Raw genomic sequence first — 20,197 nt, 5'->3', positions numbered from 1 at the left:
AATGTTTATGCGGAAGGCGTGGAGTTTTTTTTCAAATGCTTTATTTATTGTGTTAACAAAAAACCCATACATCAATAAATAACATCGAACGAAATAATGTGTAAGTCCCAGGTTTGGTCTAGCTCTCCTTAGTTTAATGTTTTGAATGATTTGAACGTGCAAATCCATTTCTGGCCCGAAGCACATTCATATTCGGAGAATAACTCCCCCCCATGTCTCAGTGTGTGTGTGTGATAATAACCCCCCCCCCTCCATGTCTCAGCACACTGTCGGTTCTCTTCAGCGAGGGGGTGCCGGTAGGGCTCTGCGGACTGGATGAGCCGGGACAGAAACACGGACCGTAGCCAGGAGCTTGTCCAGCACACGATCACCATCGGCCAGACCCCTCTGTCCGAGATCCAGGAGAGGCTGCGTGGCTTGGATACAGAGGGCAGCCGCTGGGAGAAGACGTGCATCATTGTGAAACAAAGTTTATTGTGTTAGAACAATAAAAAAACATTGATCCATTCCAGACTGGGGGAAATCGACCCGAGGCGCAGTTCCTTTTTCCCAGCGTGGCGTGGCGTGATGTGTGTGTACGCGCCCGTGTTTGTATTTTGTATTGCGACAACAAAAGAACAGACAGTACAATACAACCAAGAGTACGTGTAACCTATCATCACCACCGCCAGGGGCTCACACGGTAATACAGTTACACTTTTCAACAGGGTGAATGCAGAGGAGGTCCGCACACGCTGCCCTGTTCTCCCAGGTAGGGCCAGCCTGCAGATACGCCCTCCCGTCTGTTTCATAAACTGATCAGACGCGGGTCCCCCGCAATACTCCTGCACTGCTCCGGTGCAACCATGAAATTCTTCCTCCCTACCGCGCTGGCCACCATCTTGGCTCCGAGCGGGCTCCCTTCCCTCCCATGCAACGCAATGGGGGCTCAGAGCCAAGATGGCGGGCGCGGCGGGGCCGCAGTTTCCTGCCTGCGTGCGCGCTCGGAGGGGGAGGAGTCGCGCCTGCCCGCGCCGTGTCCGTCCCCTGCGACCGCTGGAGCCGTGTGTGTGTGTTTTTATTTTTAATTTTCCGTCTTCGGTCGGCGAAAACCCACTGCCTTGCCCGCGGCGGGCTGGAAGCGACGCCGGGCGGCCTGCCCCTGTGACAGCGGTACCTGCAATGGCGGCCGGGGGTCGGATCGCCTCTCGCCGCGGCCGCCGCCGCCTACAGTAGCCCGGCCTCCGCCGTGGAGGGGTCGAGGGTCAAGGCAGCGCCCCGCTCCGGCCCCCAACTCCCTCGCCTCACCCCCATCCCCCCCCCACCTCGCTGAGGACACGTCCGCCGTTGCGTGGGAGAAGCGGTGAGCTCCGCGCCGCTCGTGTCGTCGCCGTGGGTGGGCTGAGGCCACCCGGGTCCGAGCGTGTCTGACGGCGAGCCGGGGTGGCCGCTGATATAGCGCCCTGCGCACGGTCAGCACGCGTGTGTAGTCGTGGGTTGTGGGGTCACGCAGGGACAGCTCGCCGGTTTTGCAGTCTGTGGGCTCAGAGCCCTGTGCTGGAGCTGTGGGCTCAGAGCTCTGTGCTGGAGCTGTGGGGTCAGTCTGTGGGCTCAGAGCCCTGTGCTGTAGCTGTAGCTGTGGGGGTCAGAGCCCTGTGCTGGAGCTGTGGGGTCAGTCTGTGGGCTCAGAGCCCTGTGCTGGAGCTGTGGGGTCAGTCTGTGAGCTCAGAGCCCTGTGATGGAGCTGTGGGGTCAGTCTGTGGTCTCAGAGCCCTGTGCTGTAGCTGTATCTGTGGGGCTCAGAGCCCTGTGCTGTAGCTGTGGGGTCAGAGCCCTGTGCTGGAGCTGTGGGGTCAGTCTGTGGGCTCAGAGCCCTGTGCTGTAGCTGGAGCTGTGGGCTCAGAGCCCTGTGCTGTAGCTGTTGGGGTCAGTCTGTGGGCTCAGAGCCCTGTGCTGTAGATGTGGGCCCAGAGCCCTGTGCTGGAGCTGTGGGGTAAGTCTGTGGGCTCAGAGCCCTGTGCTGGAGCTGTGGGGTCAGTCTGTGGGCTCAGAGCCCTGTGCTGTAGGTGTGGGGTCAGTCTGTGGGCTCAGAGCCCTGTGCTGAAGCTGTAGCTGTGGGGGTCAGAGCCCTGTGCTGTAGCTGTGAGGGTCAGTCTGTGGGCTCAGAGCCCTGTGCTGTAGCTGTGGGGTCAGTCTGTGGGCTCAGAGCCCTGTGCTGTAGCTGAGGGGTCAGTCTGTGGTCTCAGAGCCCTGTGCTGTAGCTGTGAGGGTCAGTCTGTGGGCTCAGAGCTCTGTGCTGTAGCTGTGGGGTCAGAGCTCTGTGCTGTAGCTGTGGGGGTCAGTCTGTGGGCTCAGAGCCCTGTGCTGTAGCTGTAGCTGTGGGGGTCAGAGCCCTGTGCTGTAGCTGTTGGGGTCAGTCTGTGGGGTCAGAGCCCTGTGATGGAGCTGTGGGGTCAGTCTGTGGTCTCAGAGCCCTGTGCTGTAGCTGTTGGGGTCAGTCTGTGGTCTCAGAGCCCTGTGCTGTAGCTGTTGGGGTCAGTCTGTGGGGTCAGAGCCCTGTGATGGAGCTGTGGGGTCAGTCTGTGGTCTCAGAGCCCTGTGCTGTAGCTGTTGGGGTCAGTCTGTGGTCTCAGAGCCCTGTGCTGTAGCTGTATCTGTGGGGCTCAGAGCCCTGTGCTGTAGCTGTGGGGTCAGAGCCCTGTGCTGGAGCTGTGGGGTCAGAGCCCTGTGCTGTAGCTGGAGCTGTGGGCTCAGAGCCCTGTGCTGTAGCTGTTGGGGTCAGTCTGTGGGCTCAGAGTCCTGTGCTGTAGATGTGGGCCCAGAGCCCTGTGCTGGAGCTGTGGGGTCAGTCTGTGGGCTCAGAGCCCTGTGCTGGAGCTGTGGGGTCAGTCTGTGGGCTCAGAGCCCTGTGCTGTAGGTGTGGGGTCAGTCTGTGGGCTCAGAGCCCTGTGCTGAAGCTGTAGCTGTGGGGGTCAGAGCCCTGTGCTGTAGCTGTGAGGGTCAGTCTGTGGGCTCAGAGCCCTGTGCTGTAGCTGTGGGGTCAGTCTGTGGGCTCAGAGCCCTGTGCTGTAGCTGAGGGGTCAGTCTGTGGTCTCAGAGCCCTGTGCTGTAGCTGTGAGGGTCAGTCTGTGGGCTCAGAGCTCTGTGCTGTAGCTGTGGGGTCAGAGCTCTGTGCTGTAGCTGTGGGGTCAGAGCTCTGTGCTGTAGCTGTGGGGGTCAGTCTGTGGGCTCAGAGCCCTGTGCTGTAGCTGTAGCTGTGGGGGTCAGAGCCCTGTGCTGTAGCTGTTGGGGTCAGTCTGTGGGGTCAGAGCCCTGTGATGGAGCTGTGGGGTCAGTCTGTGGTCTCAGAGCCCTGTGCTGTAGCTGTTGGGGTCAGTCTGTGGTCTCAGAGCCCTGTGCTGTAGCTGTTGGGGTCAGTCTGTGGGGTCAGAGCCCTGTGATGGAGCTGTGGGGTCAGTCTGTGGTCTCAGAGCCCTGTGCTGTAGCTGTTGGGGTCAGTCTGTGGTCTCAGAGTCCTGTGCTGTAGGTGTGGGGTCAGTCTGTGGGGTCAGAGCCCTGTGCTGGAGCTGTGGGGTCAGTCTGTGGGCTCAGAGCCCTGTGCTGTAGCTGTGGGGTCAGTCTGTGGGGTCAGAGCCCTGTGCTGGAGCTGTGGGGTCAGTCTGTGGGCTCAGAGCCCTGTGCTGTAGCTGTGGGGTCAGTCTGTGGGCTCAGAGCCCTGTGCTGTAGCTGTGGGCTCAGAGCCCTGTGCTGGAGCTGTGGGGTCAGTCTGTGGGCTCAGAGCCCTGTGCTGGAGCTGTGGGGTCAGTCTGTGGGCTCAGAGCCCTGTGCTGGAGCTGTGGGGTCAGAGCCCTGTGCTGTAGCTGGAGCTGTGGGCTCAGAGCCCTGTGCTGTAGCTGTTGGGGTCAGTCTGTGGGGTCAGAGCCCTGTGCTGGAATTGTGGGGTCAGAGCCCTGTGCTGGAGCTGTGGGGTCAGAGCTCTGTGCTGGAGCTGTGGGGTCAGTCTGTGGGCTCAGAGCCCTGTGCTGTAGCTGTGGGGTCAGAGCCCTGTGCTGGAGCTGTGGGCTCAGAGCTCTGTGCTGGAGCTGTGGGGTCAGTCTGTGGGCTCAGAGCCCTGTGCTGTAGCTGGAGCTGTGGGCTCAGAGCCCTGTGCTGGAGCTGTGGGGTCAGAGCCCTGTGATGGAGCTGTGGGGTCAGTCAGTGGTCTCAGAGCCCTGTGCTGTAGCTGTGAGGGTCAGTCTGTGGGCTCAGAGCCCTGTGCTGTAGCTGGAGCTGTGGGCTCAGAGCCCTGTGCTGTAGCTGTGGGGTCAGTCTGTGGGCTCAGAGCCCTGTGCTGGAGCTGTGGGCTCAGAGCCCTGTGCTGTAGCTGTGGGGTCAGTCTGTGGGGGTCAGAGCCCTGTGCTGTAGCTGTGGGCTCAGAGCCCTGTGCTGTAGCTGGAGCTGTGGGCTCAGAGCCCTGTGCTGTAGCTGTGGGGTCAGTCTGTGGGCTCAGAGCCCTGTGCTGTAGCTGGAGCTGTGGGCTCAGAGCCCTGTGCTGGAGCTGTGGGGTCAGTCTGTGGGGTCAGAGCCCTGTGATGGAGCTGTGGGGTCAGTCAGTGGTCTCAGAGCCCTGTGCTGTAGCTGTGAGGGTCAGTCTGTGGGCTCAGAGCCCTGTGCTGTAGCTGTGGGGGTCAGTCTGTGGGGTCAGAGCCCTGTGCTGTAGCTGTGGGCTCAGAGCCCTGTGCTGTAGCTGTGGGCTCAGAGCCCTGTGCTGTAGCTGTGGGCTCAGAGCCCTGTGCTGTAGCTGTGAGGGTCAGTCTGTGGGCTCAGAGCCCTGTGCTGTAGCTGTGGGGTCAGAGCCCTGTGGTGGAGCTGTGGGGTCAGTCTGTGGGGTCAGAGCCCTGTGCTGTAGCTGGAGCTGTGGGCTCAGAGCCCTGTGCTGTAGCTGTTGGGGTCAGTCTGTGGGCTCAGAGCCCTGTGCTGTAGATGTGGGGTCAGAGCCCTGTGCTGGAGCTGTGGGGTCAGTCTGTGGGCTCAGAGCCCTGTGCTGTAGGTGTGGGGTCAGTCTGTGGTCTCAGAGCCCTGTGCTGTAGCTGTGGGGTCAGTCTGTGGGCTCAGAACCCTGTGATGGAGCTGTGGGCTCAGAGCCCTGTGCTGTAGCTGTTGGGGTCAGTCTGTGGGCTCAGAGCCCTGTGCTGTAGCTGTGGGGTCAGTCTGTGGTCTCAGAGCCCTGCGATGGAGCTGGAGCTGTGGGCTCAGAGCCCTGTGCTGTAGCTGTGGGGTCCATCTGTGGGCTCAGAGCCCTGTGCTGTAGCTGTGGGGTCAGAGCCCTGTGCTGGAGCTGTGGGGTCAGTCAGTGGTCTCAGAGCCCTGTGCTGTAGCTGTGAGGGTCAGTCTGTGGTCTCAGAGCCCTGTGCTGTAGCTGTGGGGTCAGAGCCCTGTGCTGTAGCTGGAGCTGTGGTCTCAGAGCCCTGTGCTGTAGCTGTTGGGGTCAGTCTGTGGGCTCAGAGCCCTGTGCTGTAGCTGTGGGGTCAGTCTGTGGTCTCAGAGCCCTGCGATGGAGCTGGAGCTGTGGGCTCAGAGCCCTGTGCTGTAGCTGTGGGGTCCATCTGTGGGCTCAGAGCCCTGTGCTGTAGCTGTGGGGTCAGAGCCCTGTGCTGGAGCTGTGGGGTCAGTCAGTGGTCTCAGAGCCCTGTGCTGTAGCTGTGAGGGTCAGTCTGTGGGCTCAGAGCCCTGTGCTGGAGCTGTGGGGTCAGTCTGTGGGCTCAGAGCCCTGTGCTGGAGCTGGAGCTGTGGGCTAAGAGCCCTGTGCTGCAGCGGGGCGGGGGGTGTTTATTTTGCCCTTGTTCCCAGACTAGGGTGACCATGGGCCCGGCGAGGGGGGGTGTTTACTTGCTCTGGCGATTCGGGGTTGGAATGCCGTCGGTCTGAACGGAGATGCTCCGCGGCTCGGACCCGTGTTCAGGCCGGACAGGGGGAGCTGCCGGGGGGGGGTGTGTGGTTCCGTGTCCGGTATTTTCGGGTAATTGGGTTCATGTTGCGGTCCGCTCGGCGGCTGCAGCCCCGCTGAAAGTAAAGCGCAGACCGCCCGTCGCCGCGAGCGGTAGCGGGTAGGCCCATCGCGATCCCCGGGCTCGAGTAGCGCGGCGACGCCGGGCAGCGGAGCTCCGGCGGTGCCCGGGCCGACTGTCAACACACCGCCGGGTAAGGAGGCGAGACACAGACGAGAGATTGTGTTACAACCCCCCAGCTGCAGTTGTGCGTGGGGAGTAGACGCGCATTTAAAATAAATAAATACATAAATAAATAAATCGTATACGAGCAGGTCAATAGAAATAAAAACGATGATGATGATGATGTGACGGTCTGTGATACAGGAGTCGTGTTTATGCTTCTAATACTTGGAGAGGAAGAGGCACAGTGGTGGGCCTGGCGCACTGGGTTCGATTCCCATGGCTCTGTCTGTGTGGAGTTTGCGTGTTCTCCCTGTGTTCCTGTGGGCTTCCTCCCACAGCCTGCTGGCCTGCTGGTGCTTTGACTGGGAATCTGACAGGCAAGCGTTTGACCAGTGTACCCACTGAGCATCGCTGGTGTGCTAACTGGCTTCTGGGAAAGCCGGCTCAGGTGTGTGTGTGGTGTGCACTGTGATGGACTGGTGACCTGTCCACCAGCGCATACTGGGCTGGACTCTAGCTCTCCTGCTGCCCAGTAGTGATAACCCCTCTCTCTCTCAGTGCAGTGTTCATGTACTGGAGTGTCCAGTCAGTGTGTCTGTATGAACCCCTCTCTCTCTCAGTGCAGTGTTCATGTACTGGAGTGTCCAGTCAGTGTGTGTGTATGAACCCCTCTCTCTCTCAGTGCAGTGTTCATGTACTGGAGTGTCCAGTCAGTGTGTCTGTATGAACCCCTCTCTCTCTCAGTGCAGTGTTCATGTACTGGAGTGTCCAGTCAGTGTGTCTGTATGAACCCCTCTCTCTCTCAGTGCAGTGTTCATGTACTGGAGTGTCCAGTCAGTGCGTGTGTATGAACCCCTCTCTCTCTCAGTGCAGTGTTCATGTACTGGAGTGTCCAGTCAGTGTGTGTGTATGAACCCCTCTCTCTCTCAGTGCAGTGTTCATGTACTGGAGTGTCCAGTCAGTGTGTCTGTATGAACCCCTCTCTCTCTCAGTGCAGTGTTCATGTACTGGAGTGTCCAGTCAGTGTGTCTGTATGAACCCCTCTCTCTCTCAGTGCAGTGTTACTGTCCTGGAGTGTCCAGGTGGTCAGTGTTGTGTGTTAACCCCTCTCTCTCTCTCTTCTCTCTCAGCTCATGGAGTCAGGCTGTAGCAGCAGTGCCTCTAGCGCCCCCGGTGGCGGAGTGGTGCAGGTGTGTTTCCCCTCAGTCCAGGGGGCTCTGCTGGCCAGTCTGAACCGTCAGCGTCTGGAGGGGCAGCTGTGTGATCTGGCCATCGAGGTGCAGGGCCGTGTCTTCAGGGCTCATCGGTGTGTGTTGGCGGCCTCTTCACCCTACTTCCACGATCAGGTCTGTCTCAGAGCAGAGTTACCACACTGGAGTGTCCAGTCAGGGTGTCTGAATGAACCCCTCTCTCTCTCAGTGCAGTGTTCATGTACTGGAGTGTCCAGTCAGTGTGTCTGTATGAACCCCTCTCTCTCAGTGCAGTGTTCATGTACTGGAGTGTCCAGTCAGTGTGTCTGTATGAACCCCTCTCTCTCAGTGCAGTGTTCATGTACTGGAGTGTCCAGTCAGTGTGTCTGTATGAACCCCTCTCTCTCTCAGTGCAGTGTTCATGTCCTGGAGTGTCCAGTCAGGGTGTGTGTATGAACCCCTCTCTCTCTCAGTGCAGTGTTCATGTACTGGAGTGTCCAGTCAGTGTGTGTGTGTGAACCCCTCTCTCTCTCAGTGCAGTGTTCATGTACTGGAGTGTCCAGTCAGTGTGTCTGTATGAACCCCTCTCTCTCTCAGTGCAGTGTTCATGTACTGGAGTGTCCAGTCAGTGTGTGTGTATGAACCCCTCTCTCTCTCAGTGCAGTGTTCATGTACTGGAGTGTCCAGTCAGTGTGTCTGTATGAACCCCTCTCTCTCTCAGTGCAGTGTTACTGTCCTGGAGTGTCCAGTCAGTGTGTGTATGAACCCCTCTCTCTCTCAGTGCAGTGTTCATGTACTGGAGTGTCCAGTCAGTGTGTCTGTATGAACCCCTCTCTCTCTCAGTGCAGTGTTCATGTACTGGAGTGTCCAGTCAGTGTGTGTGTATGAACCCCTCTCTCTCTCAGTGCAGTGTTCATGTACTGGAGTGTCCAGTCAGTGTGTGTGTATGAACCCCTCTCTCTCTCAGTGCAGTGTTCATGTACTGGAGTGTCCAGTCAGTGTGTCTGTATGAACCCCTCTCTCTCTCAGTGCAGTGTTCATGTACTGGAGTGTCCAGTCAGTGTGTCTGTATGAACCCCTCTCTCTCTCAGTGCAGTGTTCATGTACTGGAGTGTCCAGTCAGGGTGTGTGTGTATGAACCCCTCTCTCTCTCAGTGCAGTGTTCATGTACTGGAGTGTCCAGTCAGTGTGTCTGTATGAACCCCTCTCTCTCTCAGTGCAGTGTTCATGTACTGGAGTGTCCAGTCAGGGTGTGTGTGTGAACCCCTCTCCCTGTGTCCAGGTGCTGTTGAAGAACGTGTCCTCGGTCTCCCTGCCCGCGGTCCTGGACCCCCTGGCGTTCGAGAGCGTGCTGGGCTGCGCCTACACGGGCCGCCTGCGCATGCTGAGCGAGGAGATCGTCAACTACCTGACGGTGGGCAGCGTGCTGCAGATGTGGCACATCGTGGACAAGTGCACGGAGCTGCTGAAGGAGGGGCGCGGGCCGGCGGGGGGGCGGCCGGGGGCGCGGGCGGGCGCGGGGGACCCCCCCGCCGCCCCGGGCCGCCGCCCCTCGCTGGGCTCCAGCCGGGCCAGCGAGAGCCAGTCCCCCAGCAGCACCAACTACTTCAGCCCCCGCGAGGCCGGGGGCGCGGGGTTCGGGGGCGCCCCCGCCTCCGGCGCGGCCGCCGGCGAGGACGGGGGCTCGGCCGGCGGCGCCGGCACCTTCCTCATCGAGGAGGAGGGGGACGAGGAGGGGGAGGAAGAGGAGGAGGAAGAGGAGGAGGAGGAGGTGTACCCCCGCAGGAGGGGCACGGACAGGGGGGGCGCCCCCAAGCGCCTCAGGCTGGGGCGCCCCGAGCCGGAGGACCGCGTCAGCGACTGCTTCGGGGTGTCCTCCTACCAGGACGGGGACCCCCCGCCGCCCCCCGCGCCCCCCAGCCTCCTGCCCCGCCGGCACTGGGTGGTGGTGAAGACGGAGCGCCCCCCGCAGGCCGAGGACGAGGAGGAGCTGCTGGTGGTGTCGGGGGGCGCGGGCGAGGACGAGGACGAGCTCGGGGCGCTGGCGCTGGCCGGGGGGCGCCCCCGAGAGCACCCCCTCAGCATCTCGGACGTCAGGACGCTGTCCGGAGCCGCGGAGCTGCCGGGCCGAGGAGCAGGACCACCGGAGGCGCAGGTGTGTGTCCCCCACTCTCTTTAACTCTCTCACTCTCTACCTCACTCCCCCTCCCGCTCACTCTCCCTCTCACTCTCTACCTCACTCCCCCTCCCCCTCACTCTCACTCTCACTCTCTACCTCACTCCCCCTCCCCCTCACTCTCACTCTCACTCTCTACCTCACTCCCCCTCCCGCTCACTCTCACTCTCTCACTCCCTCACTCCCTCACTCTCTCACTCCCTCACACTCTCACTCCCCCTCCCGCTCACTCTCCCTCTCACTCTCTACCTCACTCCCCCTCCCCCTCACTCTCACTCTCTCACTCTCTATCTCACTCCCCCTCCCGCTCACTCTCACTCTCACTCCCCCTCCCGCTCACTCTCACTCTCACTCTCTACCTCACTCCCCCTCCCCCTCACTCTCACTCTCACTCTCTACCTCACTCCCCCTCCCCCTCACTCTCACTCTCACTCTCTACCTCACTCCACCTCCCCCTCACTCTCTCACTCCCTCACTCTCTCACACTCACTCCCTCACACTCTCACTCACACTCACTCTCCCTCTCACCCTCTCTCACTCTCACTCTCTACCTCACCCTCTACCTCACTCTCCCTCTCTCTCTCGCTCCCTCTCCCTCACTCCCTCACACTCTCACTCCCTCTCCCTCACCCTCTCACTCGCTCCCTCACACTCACTCTCACTCCCTCACACTCGCTCCCTCTCACTCTCACTCCCTCACACTCGCTCCCTCTCACTCTCACTCCTTCACACTCACACTCTCTCACTCCTTCACACTCACACTCTCTCACTCTCACTCCTTCACACTCACACTCTCTCACTCCTTCACACTCACACTCTCTCACACTCACACTCTCTCACTCACACTCTCTCACTCTCACTCCTTCACACTCACACTCTCTCACTCTATCACTCCCTCACACTCTCCCGCACTGTCTCACCCTCTCTCTCACACTCACTCTCTCACTCCTTCACACTCTCTTTCTCTCAATTCTTTTCATTTTCAATTCAAGGTGCTTCATTAGCATGACCGATGGGCACAATCAGTGTTGCCAAAGCAAATAGAAATAATAAAATTAATATGGGACAAGAAACAGAAGTAAAATGAAAGTGTCCTCTCTCTCTCAGGTGGACTTCTGCGAGTCCTCGGGCGACTATGTCCACTTCGACGCCGTCCAGCCCCCCGCGCTGGAGCCCCTCCCCCACCGCGGCGACCGGCCCGCCCTGCCGGCCCCGCGGGCCCTGCTGGGCCCGGTCCCGCCCGGCGCCGGCCCGCCCCGGGCCCAGCTCTTCCCCCTGGACATGCAGGGCAACCCGGTGCTGCTGTACAGCCCGGCCCCGCCCCCGGCCCCGGTCGCCGCGGGCGCCGAGCCGGGGGCGGAGCACGGGCCGGTGGCCCCGGGCGGCGGGGGCGGGGCCGGGGCCGGGGGCGGGGCCGGGGGCGGGGCCAAGGTCTTCATGTGCCACTGCGGCAAGACCTTCACCCACAAGAGCATGCGCGACCGGCACGTCAACATGCACCTGAACCTGCGGCCCTTCGACTGCCCCGTCTGCGCCAAGAAGTTCAAGATGAAGCACCACCTGACGGAGCACATGAAGACGCACACGGGCCTCAAGCCCTACGACTGCCGCGCCTGCGGGAAGAAGTTCATGTGGCGGGACAGCTTCATGCGGCACCGCGCCCACTGCGAGCGCCGCGCGGGCCCCGCCCACCCGCAGGGGGCCGTCGCCGCAGCCGCCGCCGCCGCGCTGGGCCTGGGCGGACCCGGGGCCCTGCTGGCGCCGCCCCCCCGCCCCGGGGGCTTCGGGCCCGCCGGGGCCGAGGAGGAGGAGGAGGAGGAGGAGGAGGAGGAGGAGGAGGAGGAGGTGTGCGAGGTGAGTGTGAGCGAGGGGGACGTCACGTGACCTGGGGGTGAGAGAGGGAGTGTCACTGAGTGTGAGAGAGTGAGAGTCAGTGTGTGTGAGAGAGTGTGTCAGTGAGTGTGAGAGAGGGAGTGTCAGTGAGTGTGAGAGAGTGAGAGTCACTGAGTGTTGAGTGGGAGAGTGTGAGTGTGTCAGTGAGTGTGAGAGTGTGTCAATGAGTGTGAGGGAGTGATTGAGTGTGTCAGTGAGTGTGAGAGAGTGTGTCACTGAGTGTGAGAGAGTGTGTCAGTGAGTGTGAGAGAGTGAGAGTCAGTGTGTGTGAGTGTTGAGTGGGAGAGAGTGAGTGTGTCAATGAGTGAGAGAAAGTGATTGAGTGTGTCAGTGAGTGTGAGAGAGTGTGTCAGTGAGTGTGACTGTTGGGGTGTGAGTGAGAGAAAGTGATTGAGTGTATCAGTGAGTGTGAGAGTGTGTCAGTGAGTGTGAGGGAGTGATTGAGTGTGTCAGTGAGTGTGAGAGAGTGAGTCAGTGTGTGTGAGTGTTGAGTGTGAGAGGGTGTCGGTGAGTGTGTTGTGTAGTTCACTTTTGTGTATTTATGTGTAGAAATAAAGAAATCTGGAGGAGAATGAGCATAGTGTTCAGTACAGTGAGAGGGGACAGCGTTCAGTACAGTGGGGGAGAGGAAAGTGTTCAATACAGAGAGGGTATGGTGTTCAGTACAAGGTGAGAGAGAGGGGACATTGTTCAGTGAGAGGGCACAGTGTTCAGTACAGTGGGAGAGAGGGCACAGTGTTCAGTACAGTGGGGGAGAGGGGACAGTGTTCAGTACAGTGGGACAGGACAGACTTGGGATGGATGATGATGGTGCTGAGTTGGGCGAGCAGGAGGCAGTGACTGCGGACAGCATTTCCTTCAATTGGCTGAAAGGTTCAGCTGCCTTTCTCATGGACATCCTGCACTGAAAAACTACGCCTCCCACAAGCCACTGCGGGGAGCTCCCTCAGCCCATGTAGAGGAGAAACAAAAACTACGCCTCCCACAAGCCACTGCGGGGAGCTCCCTCAGCCCATGTAGAGGAGAAACAAAAACTACGCCTCCCACAAGCCACTGTGGGGAGCTACCTCACCCCATGTATGGAGGGAAAAATAAAAACTACATCTCCCACAATCCACTGCAGGGCGCTTCCTCAGCCCATTTAGGGGAGAAACAAAAACTACATCTTCCATGAGCCTCTGCTGGAAACGTCCTAAGTCCATGTATAGAGGGAAAAACAAAAACTACATCTCCCACAAGACACTGCAGGGAGCTTCTTCAGCTCATGTAGAGGAGAAACAAAAACTACATCTCCCACAAGGACTTGTGGCACGCAAAACAATTATTTGCGTGCTTGCTGCGTGGGAAATGAATGATGGGTATTGTAGTTCCTTTGCGTGTTAACCACCGCGAGAGAGGTTTTGACTGTGAGTCTTTGTTCTTGAAAGCCGGTTAAATCTGTTGTAAAGTCTGTTGTTCTCCTACACTTGAATTCTTTTAATTTTTAGGGTTAGTACAGGGAGAAAAATAAAAACTGTAAATATGCTCCAAACTCCTCCCTTTTCTCATTCTCATGTTATCCCCCCACCTCTTCAGCCTGACCACTGACTGACCCCTCCGGGACCAGGACTGGACACACTGACTGACCCCTCCAGGACCAGGACTGGACACACACACTGACTGACCCCTTCAGGACCAGGACTGGACACACTGACTGACTGACCCCTCCAGGACCAGGACTGGACACACACACTGACTGACCCCTTCAGGACCAGGACTGGACACACTGACTGACTGACCCCTCCAGGACCAGGACTGGACACACACACTGACTGACCCCTCTAGGACCAGGACTGGACACACACACTGACTGACCCCTCCAGGGCCAGGACTGGACACACTGACTGACCCCTCCAGGGCCAGGACTGGACACACACACTGACTGACCCCTCCAGGACCAGGACTGGACACACACACTGACCCCTCCAGGACCAGGACTGGACAGCCCTGCTGCAGAGACACACACTGACTGACCCCTCCAGGACCAGGACTGGACACACACTGACTGACCCCTTCAGGACAAGGACTGGACACACACTGACTGACCCCTTCAGGACCCAACAGTGGGTTTCATATCTGCAGCCAAAGGTCATGGAATCAGCCCCCAGCAGCAGCCCCAGTGACTCATGTAGGGGTGAAGTTCACCCATTCACAGGTTATTTCCCCATCAGTCTCCTGTGACTGGATCAGGACCCAGGAGGGAGCAGCCGACACTGACAGTCTGTCTGAACTGCAGCAGGGTGTCCCGCTGGTCGCCTGCAGTACCCAGGTGTCGCCACAAGAGGGCGCCTCCCCACACACATCTGTTAAACTGGAGTCCCCTGCTGTGTGTTTGTTTCCCGGTGCCTGATGGAGGGAGTCTTCTAATTCGCCTGTTGAGGGAAGCTGGTGTCGGAAGGAGATCAGCAGAGCCCGAGGTTTCGGTCTTCCAGTCTGTCTGTACTGCAGCGGAGTGTCCCACTGGTTGCCTGCAGTACCCAGGAGTCGCCACAAGAGGGCGCCTGGACGAATCGGGGAGGGTCGGTGTTTCCTGTAGTGAAAGTGTCACCAGTAGAGAGGGGGGATTTTGATTCTTTTAGACTTTTTTTAGTTTTGCATTAAGCCACAGGACCTGAAAATGAAGATGGTTTGGGAGTTTTAGGTGAGTAAGACCTGTTTATACCACCTTCATCTATAGAAACCAGAAACGCAGATCAGCAAGGACTCAGCTTGAAGAGACCGCTGACAAAAAACAGACGAGAAGTGGGTTGGTGCATCGTTTATATCTTCAGACACAGGCAGGCAGTTACATCCGGGGGCTGAAGGGAGTGAGGAACTGAGTCTCTTCAGTCTGTAGGGAATCTCCCGCACTGACAGGCTGGGGGAACTGAGTCTCTTCAGTCTGGAGGGAGAGTCCCACACTGACAGACTGGGGGAACTGAGTCTCTTCAGTCTGGAGGGAGAGTCCCACACTGACAGGCTGAGGGAACTGAGTCTCTTCAGTCTGGAGGGAGTGTCCCACACTGACAGGCTGGAGGAACGGAGTCTCTTCAGTCTGAAGGGAGTGTCCCACACTGACAGGCTGGAGGAACGGAGTCTCTTCAGTCTGAAGGGAGCGTCCCACACTGACAGGCTGAGGGAACTGAGTCTCTTCAGTCTGAAGGGAGCGTCCCACACTGACAGGCTGAGGGAACTGAGTCTCTTCAGTCTGGAGGGAGTGTCCCACACTGACAGGCTGGAGGAACTGAGTCTCTTCAGTCTGTAGGGAGTGTCCCGCACTGACAGGCTGAGGGAACTGAGTCTCTTCAGTCTGTAGGGAGTGTCCCGCACTGACAGGCTGAGGGAACTGAGTCTCTTCAGTCTGGAGGGAGAGTCCCGCACTGACAGGCTGAGGGAACTGAGTCTCTTTAGTCTGGAGGGAGAGTCCCACACTGACAGATTGCTAGTTAAAGATACTGGGCCAGTGGGTGTGTGTCCCTGCCGAGGGTTAAGAGGCTGTACTTGTGGCCAGGAGGTTGCAGGTTCAGATCCTGGCTGAGACCTGCTGGAGCTGGGAGAGCCAGTGGAAGAAGGAGCAGATGGAGAAGAAAGGTTGTGGGTTTGAATTGGTTTCACAGCAAAGCCCACCACTCTCCTGCACACAAGGCAAGACCAGCATTTCATCTCCCTCAGAATTGAGCCCAGTTCAGCAGGAGCTGTTTGTTTAGCTTTAGGCAGCATTTCAACAGTCTGGAGTAGTTTGTTTGCACTCTAGTTCTTATCCCTAGTGAAACAGAGTGGGAAGAATCTGCTGCTGCTCTGTCACTCCACACTCCTGCCAGGGGGAGAGGAGTCAGTCAGGAGGATCAGCTGTTCTGAGCCCCAGGCAGCAGAGTCGCTGGCTGACCAGAAGCTGAACCCAGCAGTGTTTCAGCTCAGAGAGGACAGCAGGCCTGTCCTGTCCCCGTGTCCAGCAGATCTGGGCCTAGTTGACAACCCCAGCCCCCCTCTGCAGCTCTCAGGACAGACTCACTCACAGCCACAAGGTAAGGAAACACAGGGCTCTTTATTCACAGTGCAGCACACAAGACTCCAGAAACCACAAGACAAACCCCTAGTTCGTACCTGAGCTCTAGCTGGACGTGCAGCCAGCTTCACCAGACCTCCTCCCCCGACACAGCTCAGCTCTGCAGCTCTTCCCTCCTGCTCTGCTCAGCACAACTGCTCTCTGTCCCCAGCAGCACCAGACTGAAGGCCTCCCCTCCTGCCTTTTAACTGTCTCCCCACCAATCGTCTTCCAGCAGTGAGGCAGGGAATTGTGGGGGCAGACTGTTCCGCTTGGCCTTCTGGGGAATGTAGTTCAGACAAGAGCCGCTGTCTCGCCTGGACCTGCGGCCCTCTTACAGTGTGGACAGGGAGTGGTGCAGGAGAGCTGTGAGACCAGATTGTTGAGCTGTTTTGTGGTCTTTCTGACTTGAGATGAAAAGCAGAGGGGTAATGGATTAATCTTCCTGGATGGCAAGACAAATCAATGTACTTATTGATGAGTGAAGGGATTGGGGCTGTGTGGTCCTGTAGTTCAGAGGATCTGGCTACAGGCTTGTCTGTCTGTGGTTGTGGGTTCAAATCTGAATGAATCAGGAGTTTTCTTTTTTTTAAGACAGTGTCACTATCAGTGATAGATTGATCAGTGAAGAACTGGGAGCTGTTTACTGTGTGTCCTGTAGTGTGAAGGTTAATGCTGTGGACTCTGAGCTGTGTGGCTGTGGGTTCAGTTCCCACTGAGAGTGAGACTTTTATTGTACTTCAATGGCAGAGAGAGAGAGAGAGAGAGAGAGAGAGAGAGAGAGAGAGAGAGAGAGAGAGAGAGAGAGATGCATTTGGCTTCACTCATCCACAGTAACAGGGTGATAAGTGTAGAGGCGGGGTTTGTGTCTGTGTGGCTCTGTAGTGCAGAGGTCAGGGCTGTGGGCTCAGAGTGGTGAGGTTGTGGGTTCAAGTCCTGCTGAGACCTACAGCTTGTTTTGGGTTTAATTCTTCCCCACAGTAAGAGGGTGATAAGTACAGAGACTGGGGCTGTGAGGTGTGTGTCCCTGTGGGCTGGAGGATAAAGCTCTCTGGTTGTGGGTTCAAATCCCAGTAAGACCTCAGGTTTGTTTTCAGTCTCTTACCCACAGAAACAGGTTGATAAGTGAAGAGATTGATCCTGCAGTGTGTGTGGCTCTGTGGAGTGGAGCTTAAGGCTGTGGGCTCACAGCTGCAGGGTTGCAGGTTCAAATCCTCCTGAGCCCTACAGCTTGTTTTGGGTTTAAGTCTTCCCCACAGTAAGAGGTTGATAAGTACAGAGACTGGGGCTGTGAGGTGTGTGTCCCTGTGGTCTGGAGGATAGAGCTGAAGACTCACAGCTCTATGGTTGTGGGTTCAAATCCCAGTAAGACCTCAGGTTTGTTTTCAGTCTCTTACCCACAGTAAGAGGTTGATAAGTGAAGAGATTGTGCTTGCAGTGTGTGGGGCTCTGTGGAGTGGAGCTTAAGGCTGTGGACTCACAGCTGCAGGGTTGCAGGTTCAAGTCCTGCTGAGACTGGCCTGCTTTGTCTTTAAGTCTTCTCGACAGAAACGTGTTGATAAGCTGGGGGAGTTGTAAGGGTGGGTGGGAGGCCCAATAGAGGAGAGGGTAAGACACTGGCCTCCCGACTGCAAGGTCCTGGGTTCAAGCCCAGGCAGGAAGGATGCAGGGGGTCAGTGGCAGGGACAAGTAACTAGATGAAGAGAGAGAGGGGTCTGGGATTTACCTTTTACTGAAAAATTCCAACAGTGTCAAAGGTTTCAGTAAAAGGTAAATCCCAGACCCCTCTCTCTCTTCATCTAGTTACTTGTCCCTGCCACTGACCCCCTGCATCCTTCCTGCCTGGGCTTGAACCCAGGACCTTGCAGTCGGGAGGCCAGTGTCTTACCCTCTCCTCTATTGGGCCTCCCACCCACCCTTACAACTCCCCCAGCTTATCAACACGTTTCTGTCACAAAGAATTAAAGACAAAGCAGGCCACTCTCAGCAGGACTTGAACCTGCAACCCTGCAGCTGTGAGTCCACAGCCTTAAGCTCCACTCCACAGAGCCACACGCACTGCAGGATCAATCTCTTCACTTATCAACCTGTTTTTGTGGGTAAGAGACTGAAAACAAACCTGAGGTCTTACTGGGATTTGAACCCACAACCAGAGAGTTGTGAGTTCTCAGCTTTATCCTACAGCCCACAGGGACACACACCTCACAGCCCCAGTCTCTGTACTTATCACCCTCTTACTGTGGGGAAGAATTAAACTTAAATAAGCAACAGGTCTCTCTCAGACTTGAACCCACAACCAGGTGTCTATGAGTCTAGAGACTTAGCCCTCTGCTCTATAGATCCACACAGACACAACCCCAGTCTCTGTACTTATCAACCTGGAACTGTGGGTAAGAATTGAACCCAAAACAAGCTGTAGGTCTCAGCAGGACTTGAACCCACAACCACTCAGCTCTGAGCCCACAGCCCTGACCTCTTCACTACAGAGCCACACAAACACAGACCCCACCTCTTCACTTATCACCCTGTTACTGTGGATGAGTGAAGCCAAATGCATCTCTCTCTCTCTCTCTCTCTCTCTCTCTCTCTCTCTCTCTCTCTCTCTCTCTCTCTCTCTCTCTGCCATTGAAGTACAATAAAAGTCTCACTCTCAGTGGGAACTGAACCCACAGCCACACAGCTCAGAGTCCACAGCATTAACCTTCACACTACAGGACACACAGTAAACAGCTCCCAGTTCTTCACTGATCAATCTATCACTGATACTAACACTGTCTTCAAAAACAAAACTACTGATTCATTCAGATTTGAACCCACAACCACAAACAGACAAGCCTGTGGCCAGATCCTCTGAACTACAGGACCACACAGCCCCAATCTCTTCACTCATCAATAAGTACATTGATTTGTCTTGCCATCCAGGAAGATTAATCCATTACCCCTCTGCTTTTCATCTCAAGTCAGAAAGACCACAAAACAGCTCAACAATCTGGTCTCACAGCTCTCCTGCACCACTCCCTGTCCACACTGTAAGAGGGCCGCAGGTCCAGGCGAGACAGCGGCTCTTGTCTGAACTACATTCCCCAGAAGGCCGAGCGGAACAGTCTTCCCCCACAATCACCTGCCTCACTGCTGGAAGACGATTGGTGGGGAGACAGTTAAAAGGCAGGAGGGGAGGCTTTCAGTCTGGTGCTGCTGGGGACAGAGAGCAGTTGTGCTGAGCAGAGCAGGAGGGAAGAGCTGCAGAGCTGAGCTGTGTCAGGGGGAGGAGGTCTGGTGAAGCTGGCTGCACGTCCAGCTAGAGCTCAGGTACGAACTAGGGGTTTGTCTTGTGGTTTCTGGAGTCTTGTGTGCTGCACTGTGAATAAAGAGCCCTGTGTTTCCTTACCTTGTGGCTGTGAGTGAGTCTGTCCTGAGAGCTGCAGAGGGGGGCTGGGGTTGTCAACTAGGCCCAGATCTGCTGGACACGGGGACAGGACAGGCCTGCTGTCCTCTCTGAGCTGAAACACTGCTGGGTTCAGCTTCTGGTCAGCCAGCGACTCTGCTGCCTGGGGCTCAGAACAGCTGATCCTCCTGACTGACTCCTCTCCCCCTGGCAGGAGTGTGGAGTGACAGAGCAGCAGCAGGTACCTCCCACTCTGTTTCACTAGGGATAAGAACTAGAGTGCAAACAAACTACTCCAGACTGTTGAAATGCTGCCTAAAGCTAAACAAACAGCTCCTGCGGAACTGGGCTCAATTCCGAGGGAGGTGAAATGCTGGTTTTGCCTTGTGTGCAGGAGAGTGGTGGGCTTTGCTGTGAAACCAGTTCAGACCCACAACCTTTCTTCTCCATCTGCTCCTTCTTCCACTGGCTCTCCCAGCTCCAGCAGGTCTCTGCTCCGTCTGCAGCAACACTGGGAGACTCCACTTCCTGCTTTTTAAATCCCCGCCGACCAATCGCCTTTCTCCACCTGGTCAGCTGCCTGGAGGCAGTGGTCAGTGCCTTCTGGGTAATGTAGTTCTGGCGAACTGCTGTGGAGACGCATCACAGGTACAGAGAGCAAGAGCTGCTGCCTCAAGAGGAATCTGTACCGAGAGCAGCTGCAGAAGGTGAAAAGATACCAGGCCCTGAGACGACAGGCATCCTTCTTAATAAAAACGCAGGATGGCACCTTATTTTCCCCCATTAACAATAACGATCCTTACTATAATTATATACCTTCGTCTCAGCTTCTGGCAGTGCACTGTGAGAATGAATTTTCTTCTCCCAAACAAAGACTGAGCTCTGACACCACCCCCCCTCCTTCTCCACTCTGGTAGCAGGCTTGAACTGACAGCACCTGTCCCTCATCAACCCAGGGGAGGCAGTCCGTTGGCCACCCTTCTCCCCCATGGCCTGCTGGGAAATGTAATTCAGGAGGGCCTGCACCAGGCCAGTCCCAGCGAGAAAAAGGCTGAGGCTGGAGACTGTAACTTTCCCCAAGACCAGTTGACTCACTGTTTTATCGCACCATGACATATAAATGAACACAAGCTGGAGGGGTTCACCTACTCAACTACTCAACCCTGCAACCAGATTTAATGGGGGTCGTCAGGGTGGAGAAGCTGGAGGGGAGGATCTGTGCAGGAGGCCTCTGCTCACAGACGCACACGCTGCCCTCCGGTGGAGAAGTGCTGTTACTGCAGCTCCTCTCCCTCCCTCAGTCAGACTCTCCTTCCCGAGAAGTTTCACACTGAAACGGCGACTCTGATCACGGGGACA

The 20,197-nt window shown here is 57.2% G+C and overlaps 1 protein-coding gene across 3 annotated transcripts; it reads left to right on the top strand.

Annotated features, from left to right (window-relative positions):
- Positions 1–66: 66 nt before the first annotated feature.
- Positions 67–12,914, top strand: zbtb22b (zinc finger and BTB domain containing 22b). 3 transcript variants are annotated; one of them, XR_011191649.1, is made up of 5 exons: positions 67–1,342; positions 7,262–7,477; positions 8,604–9,476; positions 10,605–11,433; positions 11,480–12,914. XR_011191649.1 is itself a non-coding variant. In XM_069198246.1 (4 exons), the coding sequence occupies exons 2-4, from the start codon at positions 7,265–7,267 to the stop codon at positions 11,379–11,381; spliced, it is 1,863 nt and encodes a 620-aa protein (XP_069054347.1). In that variant the 5' UTR covers positions 68–1,342; positions 7,262–7,264; the 3' UTR covers positions 11,382–12,914. The 3 variants fall into 3 exon arrangements, 2 of the variants coding, with proteins under 2 accessions (XP_069054347.1, XP_069054348.1); XM_069198246.1 differs by having other exon boundaries at positions 68–1,342; positions 10,605–12,914; XM_069198247.1 differs by lacking the exon at positions 67–1,342 and adding an exon at positions 5,785–6,159 and having other exon boundaries at positions 10,605–12,914.
- The last annotated feature ends 7,283 nt before the right edge of the window (positions 12,915–20,197 follow it).

The sequence above is a fragment of the Lepisosteus oculatus genome, chromosome 14, assembly GCF_040954835.1.
Source record: "Lepisosteus oculatus isolate fLepOcu1 chromosome 14, fLepOcu1.hap2, whole genome shotgun sequence".
Lineage (NCBI taxonomy): Eukaryota > Metazoa > Chordata > Actinopteri > Semionotiformes > Lepisosteidae > Lepisosteus > Lepisosteus oculatus.
This window is presented reverse-complemented; position numbering and strand designations above follow the sequence as displayed.

Excerpts from the sequence above, each read along its gene's own strand:
- zbtb22b (XM_069198246.1), top strand. The coding sequence starts at position 7,265 with ATGGAGTCAGGCTGTAGCAGCAGTGCCTCTAGCGCCCCCGGTGGCGGA. Across the intron at positions 7,478-8,603 it reads CACCCTACTTCCACGATCAG|GTGCTGTTGAAGAACGTGTC; the intron begins GTCTGTCTCAGA and ends CCCTGTGTCCAG. Across the intron at positions 9,477-10,604 it reads CAGGACCACCGGAGGCGCAG|GTGGACTTCTGCGAGTCCTC; the intron begins GTGTGTGTCCCC and ends TCTCTCTCTCAG.